This window comes from Arachis ipaensis, chromosome B6 (genome assembly GCF_059453495.1).
Source record: "Arachis ipaensis isolate K30076 ecotype BB chromosome B6, ASM5945349v1, whole genome shotgun sequence".
In the NCBI taxonomy this organism is placed as follows: Eukaryota; Viridiplantae; Streptophyta; class Magnoliopsida; order Fabales; family Fabaceae; genus Arachis; species Arachis ipaensis.
Genome location: NC_142441.1, coordinates 121,872,488 through 121,881,650, shown reverse-complemented (window position 1 = coordinate 121,881,650; position 9,163 = coordinate 121,872,488). Strand labels below are relative to the sequence as shown.

The following is a 9,163-nucleotide window of genomic DNA, read 5'->3' as shown; positions in this document are numbered from 1 at the left end:
TGAAAAGTTTATTGAGATATTTGTGGATGATTTTTCTGTTTTTGGTAATTCTTTTGAATCCTGCCTTAAACATTTATCTCTTGTCTTGAAACGGTGTCAAGAATCAAACCTTGTTTTAAATTGGGAAAAATGCCATTTTATGGTTACAGAAGGCATTGTTCTTGGACACCGGATTTCAAGTAAGGGAATTGAGGTTGACAGAGCAAAGGTGAAGGTAATTGAAAAATTACCACCACCAACTAATGTTAAGGCAATTAGGAGTTTCTTGGGTCATGCAGAATTTTATAGAAGATTTATAAAGGATTTTTCTAAAATTGCTAAACCATTGAGCAACCTGTTGGTTGTTGATGTTCTTTTTGTCTTTGATTCTGATTGTCTGCATGCTTTTGAAACTCTGAAGGCAAATCTTACCTCTGCTCCCATTATAGCTTCCCCTGACTGGGATTTACCATTTGAATTAATGTGTGATGCTAGTGATTTTGCTATAGGAGCTGTTTTAGGACAGAGGCATGGTAAGCTTGTACATGTCATTTACTATGCCAGTCATGTGTTAAATGATGCTCAAAAGAATTACACAACTACAGAAAAGGAATTATTAGCTGTTGTGTATGCTGTTGATAAGTTTAGGTCCTATTTACTTAGTTCTAAGGTTATTGTTTATACTGACCATGCTGCTTTGAAGTACCTTCTAACCAAACAGGATTCTAAACCAAGATTAATCAGATGGGTGTTGCTCCTTCAGGAGTTTGATATTGAGATAAAAGACAGAAAAAGGGTCAGAAAATCAAGTAGCTGACCATCTCTCCAGAATTGAGCCTGAAGCAGGAGTACAACCACCCATAACTGTGACTGAGACGTTTCCAGATGAACAATTGTTCCTCATTCAGCAGGCTCCATGGTTTGCAGACATTGCAAATTATAAGGCCATGAATTTTATCCCAAGGGAGTACAGTAGGCAACAAGTGAAGAAGCTATTGACTGATGCAAAGTACTACATTTGGGAGGAACCATACCTTTTTAAAAGGTGTTCAGATAGAATTATCCGAAGGTGTGTCCCAGATGAAGAAAAATAGCAGACTCTTTGGCACTGTCATGGTTCTGAGTATGGAGGCCACTTTGGTGGTGAAAGGACAGCTACAAAGGTCCTTCAGAGCGGGTTTTACGGGCCGACTCTCTTCAGAGACTCAAGAGCATTTGTAAAGCACTGTGACAGATGTGAAAAAGCCACAAACCTCCCTGCCAACCATGAAATGCCATAGCAGAGAATTCTTGAGGTTGAGTTGTTTGATGTGTGGGGTATTGATTTCATGGGACCTTTCCCACCCTCACATTCAAACAACTATATTCTAGTGGCAGTCGACTATGTGTCCAAGTGGGTGGAAGCTGTGGCTTTGGCCACCAATGATGCCAAGGTGGTAATGAGCTTTCTTCAGAGATATATCTTCAGCCGGTTTGGTGTCCCAAGGACACTCATTAGTGATGGAGGAAGTCACTTCTGTAACAGACAGCGGGACTCTCTTCTGCATAGATATGGAGTCCGTCATAAAGTGGCAACCCCCTATCACCCTCAGACAAGTGGACAGGTTGAAGTTTCCAACAGGGAGCTTAAGAGGATTCTGGAGAAGACCGTCAGTGTTTCAAGAAAGGACTGGTCTAGGAAGCTTGATGATGCTCTCTGGGCATACCGGACAGCATACAAGACTCCAATTGGCATGTCCCCATATCAGTTGGTCTATGGCAAAGCCTGTCACTTGCCAGTTGAGCTAGAGCACAAGGCTTATTGGGCAATTAGGTATCTGAATCTTGATTCAGAAGCTGCAGGAATTAAGCGGATGCTTCAGTTGAATGAGCTTGATGAATTCAGATATTCAGCCTATGAGAATGCCAAGCTCTATAAGGAGAGAATCAAGCTACTGCATGATAAGAATATTGCCATCAGAGTCTTTGAGTCAGGACAAAGAGTGCTTCTGTATAATTCAAGGCTCAAATTCTTTCCCGGGAAGCTGAAATCCCGGTGGTCAGGACCGTTTGTGGTTACCAGAGCCTCACCATATAGTCATGTGGAAATATAGGAAGAAAATTCTGACAGAAAATTTACAGTGAATGGCCAGAGGTTGAAGCACTATCTTGGAGGAAAGATTGACCGCCAGAGGTCCACTCATCTGCTGAACTAGCAGAACTGATCGTCAAGCTAGTGACGTTAAAGAAGCGCTTGTCGGGAGGCAACCCAATAATTTCGTACCCTTCACTATTTTTCGTAGTAGTTTTCTTAGTTATTTTATTTTTATTGAGTTCTTACTAATTTTCTGATCATGCAGCTATGATCTTCCAGGAACCGAACACCTCAAGCTATAAAAAAAAGGGGGGCACACGACACGTAAGCGTCATTGACGTGAACGCGTCAATCAAGTGTGCGTGAAGATTAAATATTGACAGAGAGTTGCGCGGGAGTGGCGCTGGACTTATGCCTTTCGCACAAATGATCCACGCGAACGCGTGCCCCACGCGTTCGCGTCGCTTGTGATTTTCGCCACCCACGCGTCCGCGTCGCTCACGCGAACGCGTGACCTGCAGAATCGACGTAAAAGGTGTTTTGGCAGAGAGTTATGCTGGCTTGGGGCTGGAAATGTGCTACAAGCACAAAAATTGCCCACGTGGACGCGTCCCCCACGCGTACGCGCCATTTGACCAAACAGCCATCCACCCGTCTGCGTCGCTCACGCGAACGCGTCGTATGAAGATTTGGTTCCTAAGCCATGTGAACAGAAAGTCATGCGGGCGCGCAGCTGGCTTCGTGCGAATCGCGCAAAACCCAGGGTACGCGATCGCGTGCCTGACGCTGATGCGTCATTAAGGAAGTTCCGTGACGCACGCGAACGCATGCTCCACGCGAACGCGTCGCCTGTGCTGCCCAGTTTTCTTTCTCTCTCTCCTAATCCTAATTCTCTCTTATTCTCTTATCCTTTTATTTTTTCATCTTAATTTTTGTCTCTTCTATTTTCAGTTCTTATTTGCTTGAGGACAAGCAAACCTTTAAGTTTGGTGTTGACGCTTCGCGTAAAGGTTTTCTGTTTATTCTTATAGCACCAAAAGGGAGGCGAATCATCTTCGCGAAGAAGCACAACCTGAAGAATAAAGCGACCACTAGGATAATTAAGGTGGTTGAGTTCCTTTCATTTTTATTCCTCCCCTCTTTTTCTATGTTATGTTCCGGTTTCCTATTATTTTGCTTTGTTTGTTGCATGATCCTTTATCAGTTAGAATCCTAGGACTAGTTTAGTTTTCCTATTGCTTTAATTCTGAAAAGATGTCTCATGTATTACTCACTGAGCTTAAATCAAAAATAAAAAAAAATATAGGAGTGATATATTGCATGAGAAAGTGGGTCTATATTGAATAAAGTCTTATTTACTTAAATGTGGTGGTATTTTCTGTGATTCTGAATGCATGACATGAACAGTGCATAATTTTTGATAGTAAAGTTTATAAATGTTAAAATTGTTGGCTCTTGAAAGAATGATGAAAAAGAAAAATGTTATTGATAATCTGAAAAATCATAAAATTGATTCTTGAAGCAAGAAAAAGCAGTGAAAAACACAAAGCTTGCGAAAAAAATGTAATAAAATAAAGAAAAAAACACAAGAAAAAGAAAAAGCAAGCAGAAAAAGCCAATAACCCTTTAAACTAAAAGGCAAAGGGTAAAAAGGATCCAAGACTTTGAGCATTAATGGATAGGAGGGCCCTAAGGAATAAAATCTTGGCTAAGCGGCTAAATCAAGCTGTTCCTAACCATGTGCTTGTGGCGTGAAGGTGTCAAGTGAAAAGCTTGAGACTGAGCTGTTAAAGTCGTGGTCCAAAACAAAAAGAGTGTGCTTAAGAACTCTGGGCACCTCTAACTGGGGACTCTAGTAAAGCTGAGTCACAATCTGAAAATGTTCACTCAGTTATGTGTCTGTCGCATTTATGTATCCAGTGGTAATACTGGAAAACAAAATGCTTAGGGTCACAGCCAAGACTCATAAAGTAGCTGTGTTCAAGAATCAACATACTGAACTAGGAGAGTCAATAACACTATCTGAATTCTGAGTTCCTATGGATGCCAATCATTCTGAACTTCAAAGGATAAAGTGAGATGCCAAAACTATTCAGGATTGCAGTTGTAAACCCCACTATAAGAAGAGACATGAGCTTAATTGAACTCTCATTCTCATGCAAATTCACATCCTAAGCTTATATTAGTGTTGGTTGCTTGAGGACAAGCAACAGTTTAAGTTTGGTGTTGTGATGCGTGAGCATCTTGTCTATCTTTTCCTAGTGAATTTGCATCTAAATTGTTGAATTTAATTAAGAATTAATTATATTTTAGCCACTATGGATGCTAATTGAGTTTTTTACAATACTATTTATTTTAGGTAGCATTTGGCGAAATTTGATGGAGTTTCTGCAGAGAAAAAGAAGAAGTCAAGGAGATGACCAGCGAATACCGACGCGGACGCATGGCTCACGCGACCGCGCGGAATGGAGGAAATTGCAATGACGCGATCGCGTGCCTGACGCAAACGCGTGGACTGGAATCTGCACAAATGACGCGAACGCGTGGACGACGCGGACGCGTCACATGCGCCACATGCAGAAAACGCAGAAAAATGCCAGGGGCGATTTCTGGGCTGTTTTAACCCAGTTTCCAGCCCAGAAAATACAGATTAGAAGCTGCAGAATGGACAAATCAAGTGGTCCCCATCCATCCATTGAAGACTTGATTATTTTAATTAATTCGAATTTAAATTCAAATCTTAAATTAGGAAAAGATATTATTTTAAGTTTAATTTTAAATATTAGATTTTAAATTTATTAGGATTAGATATAAAAAGGGATCTAATGCCATCAGATGGGAACTCGGTACATTTTTACCTGAATCCTTATTTTCTCTTTTCCATGAGCAACTAAACCTCCACTGTTAAGGTTAGGAGCTCTGTCTATTTCTATGGATTAATTTTATTGCTTTTACTATTTTAATTTATGTATGGATTTATAATTTAAGAATTGTTTTTGCTCTTTATTTTATGAATTTGGGTGGAACGGAAGTATGACCCTCTTTCTATTTGAGTTCTTGTAAAACTTGGAAAAGCTCTTTACCTGAACAACAGCTTGAAAACTATTTCTCCTAAATTTTAATTATCTGAGTTTAATAGGATAAGTGACATATAATCCTTTTACCTCTTGGATAATTAGAGTTTTTGTGGCATATAAACTAAAATTTGATTATCACCCTCTAATTGGAACTAATTGACCAAGGAATCGGCAGTTAATAAATTTTAGAGGAGATTAGGAAGGTCTAAGGAATTAGGGTCTAGTCACATACAGTTTGCCATAAATTAAATCCTACATAATTAAATTAGTTAGTAAGAAAAGTTAATCCGGAAAAATAGATAACTCTGAAACCTTAACTATCTTCTCCATATTTTTTCCAAAGTATTTACTTGCCTTTCTTCAATATTTTTGATATTGTTTAATGTCTTTTATATTGTATCCCAACGCTATTTTCTGTCTGTCTAACCAATCCTATCAAACGCTATTGTTGCTTAATCCATCAATCCTCGTGGGATCGACCCTTACTCACGTAAGGTATTACTTGGTACAACCCGGTGCACTTGCCGGTTAGTAAGTGTGGTTGTAAATACCGCACCAACTCTCCACAAACCGCCCTAACTTTGCATGCAATGACTCACAACGGGATGTCCTTAGGCCGGCAAAAAAAACCCATGAATGTACGCGGTGACCCATGATAACTTCTTCCTATACAAATCCTTAACCCACTTGACTTCTCTGACCCCGCACTCCTCCACCATCGCCTCCCATTGCTTCTCAAACTCTTCAACTTCTATGTCAACCAACATACAACTTCTCAAAAGCATTGTGAACCGCGGCTTGCACACATTCACGGTTGCATTCCTCAGTAGGTGCCATGCACACAACCGATGATGTGCTTCAGGAAATACTTTTTGAATGGCTAAGCACATGGATCGATCCCCATTAGTTATTACCGCCTTAGGAGCTTTACCACCCATGCATTCCAAAAACTTTCTCAACACCCAAACATACGACACTTGAGATTCGCACGAGACCATGGCCGTGGCAAACACACATGTCTGGTTGTGGTGCTTGACCCCGGAAAACACAACAACTGGTAGATTGTACTTGTTTCGACCATACGTCGCATCAAAGGCAAGAACATCACCAAAGATCTTGTAATCATCTTGGCTACGCCTGTCGCTCCAGAAAAGGTCACACATATGTTGGTCTGGCCCAACTTCAAACCTCCAGAACATCTTTTCATCCCCCCTTACACATCTCTCAAAAAACCTTAGAGCCGCATTCACATCACCATTCCTTAAGGCACGTTGCCTCCTAACCTCATTATACATGTCTCTCTTTGTGAAAGGAACAAGGTTAAATCCACCTTCTTACGCAGCAATTGACTCATATATTTTTGGAATAGAAATCCCAACTTGCCTCAAGCTGTTCATATGGGCTAGATCGACATCAGAAATCTTCCAGTACGAAGGCAGGTACGGCACAAACTTTGCAGGTAGAAGATCGTGGTTATGATCATCTACAAAGCGTGAAACATACCAAATCCCGCTATCACCTTTTGGCTTTATCCTCATCTCCGCCAAACACCCACATCGCGTGACAACCTTGTGCTCCCGCTTTCGATCCTGCATCTCTAGCCATTTTTTGTTTCTGAAACCTTTTCTGTTGCATAAATACGTGTACCGAACTATTTCCCCCTTCTTATTTTTCAGTTTCTTTCCCTGCCTCATGGCAAAACCCTTCGCCCGGCTATATTGTTCATAGAAATGGGATGCCTCATCAGGGTTGTTGAATTTCATTTCCAATATCTCTGCGGCACTGTACATGACTGGTTCAGAGATGCCATTATCTTCTTCATCGCGATCCTCCAGCGGTTCTCCCTCCTTCTCTTCTGCTTCCATTCCAATATCCAGCGAGCTTTCCTGCAAAATGCAAGCACACCATGAAATCCCTTACTCTATTTCAACCACACGATAAACTTAAGTAAATACCAATTTAAATTTGTTGCAATAATTCTATCACTCTAATTCGATTATTTCTATCATATACAATGAAGAGAAAATGATTATTTCCAGTCGCACAAAAAAAAATTATTTTTTTCCCACACGCTCCTTATTAACTTATTACTAGTTACCAATCCTAATGATTGCATTTACATATATTAATAAAAAAATGTGATATAATATTTTCAATATTATATATTTATGTTTAATGATCTTTCTTTAAATGTCATCTACATATATTAATAAAAAAATGTGATATAATATTTTCAATATTATATATTTATGTTTAATGATCTTTCTTTAAATGTCATCGAATGATTATTCATCTATTGTATTTTAATGATAATAAAAGAAAAATTCTACACACAAATGGTGGTTCCATTATATGGTGTTTCATAGGCAATTATAACATAGAGATGGGCTACTAATGAGTACATGCAAATTAACACAAAAAATTATTCATACCAATGTGTCGCAAAGCCATTCACCACTTCCACCAAGGCCACCTACTGGCTCAACACCTCCAATCTCGAATTCCGACACTGTTCCGCTACATGACCCCATTTCGAACATCACTACCCTACGGCCATGCACCAAGTTGTCTCACTAAGAACCGCATTCAACAATACTAAACAAATCAAGCCAAAAGAGTGAAAATCACAAGAAAATTGTGGTCTAAATTACTAAATTCAAAGAGTGAAAATATTTTTTTACTTAAGTGGGTTCACACTTTTAACTAATATCTTGGAGACTCACTTGCATAGAATAATGCAGATTTATTTCATTTATACATTAATTTGTTTTCATCGTTAATGTTGATCACACAAGTAACTAACACTCTTGTAATATATTCCAACTCATAATTTTGAAATTACAACAATTTTTTATTTTACACACCAAACACCACCAAACAGTACATATGAATTTAGCCTGCAACAGGAACTTTCATAGTTATTCATAATTTATTTTAAATACTGATATTATATGGTAAACATTAGTACACAAGAGGGATAAGATATAAGTTTTCATTCAGCTGTGAACTGGTATTGACTTGATTAACGAACTAAAATCACCAATTTTTTAGAATTCTAAGTCATATATCCAAAGAAGAGTCTTAAACTATAGTTACGAGAAATAATTTACCTGAATTCATATAAACAAAACTGAACATGAGTGATTATGATATTCCTAAAACATATATCAACTGTATTTTAGTGACATATGACTATTTCTAATTCCTCATACAAAATCCATAAAAGATAAAGGAAAAAAAAACCATTACAGCTTCAAATTAAAGTACTCAAAATCTAAGTACCCAAGCTTATCCACTTAATTGAACAATAGCAATATAGAGTTTTGGAACATTTATTTTCATGAGTATAAACAAATTTGCTATAACTTTCCAAAGAGACAATAATAGAGGAAATGAGAGAAAGGGAAGCAGGGCATATATAGAATTTTAATTGGAATGTCACTATACGGCATTCCACAATAATCAATTTGTGTTCAACCCACTTTTATTTGTTTGTATCTTTCATATACAACTTGAGTATAACAATGTTGATCTTTTTATTTGCTTCTCTATACAAGCAAATATATAATAAAGAAGGGCTGAATATGACATTTATGCTGGACCACTTATATTGTGATGCTTACTACTAAGTACTCAGTACTCATAAACATATACATATTTATCCAAATGGCATTAGTAGCAACAGCAAGCTTGCTACAGGCTAGGCTATGGAGTCGAAGTCACTCCAATTCATGGGATACAACCCACACTCCAACAACAAATAACGATAATTATCAATACCAAATTTTCTCACCTCTTATGGAAGCAACAACAACATGCTGGCTTATCCTTCGCCACCGACGACACACACCTCCGTCGTGTTATGGCAACCGGCAACTCCACCCCCAACTCTTTCTCAGATGCTTTTTCACAACACTAACACCACTTTTCCTGCCTCCTGCCCTACCAATTACAACCCTTTTACCTCCAACAATAATTCCGGGCCGACGCACACCTCTGTCGTGTTGAGGCAACGACCCACGCCACCACCCCC

The 9,163-nt window shown here is 38.9% G+C and overlaps 2 protein-coding genes across 2 annotated transcripts; both read right to left on the bottom strand.

Annotated features, from left to right (window-relative positions):
- Positions 1-5,741: 5,741 nt before the first annotated feature.
- On the bottom strand, positions 5,742-6,425 carry LOC107647210 (protein FAR-RED IMPAIRED RESPONSE 1-like). Its single transcript, XM_016351321.1, has one exon. It carries the CDS (start codon positions 6,423-6,425, stop codon positions 5,742-5,744), a length of 684 nt encoding a protein of 227 aa, XP_016206807.1.
- A 39-nt stretch (positions 6,426-6,464) lies between these two features.
- LOC107647209 (protein FAR1-RELATED SEQUENCE 5-like) lies at positions 6,465-7,670 on the bottom strand. Its single transcript, XM_016351320.2, has 2 exons — positions 7,563-7,670; positions 6,465-7,016 (listed from the first exon to the last, which is right to left on the bottom strand). Exons 1-2 carry the CDS (start codon positions 7,668-7,670, stop codon positions 6,465-6,467), a joined length of 660 nt encoding a protein of 219 aa, XP_016206806.2.
- Positions 7,671-9,163: the final 1,493 nt, after the last annotated feature.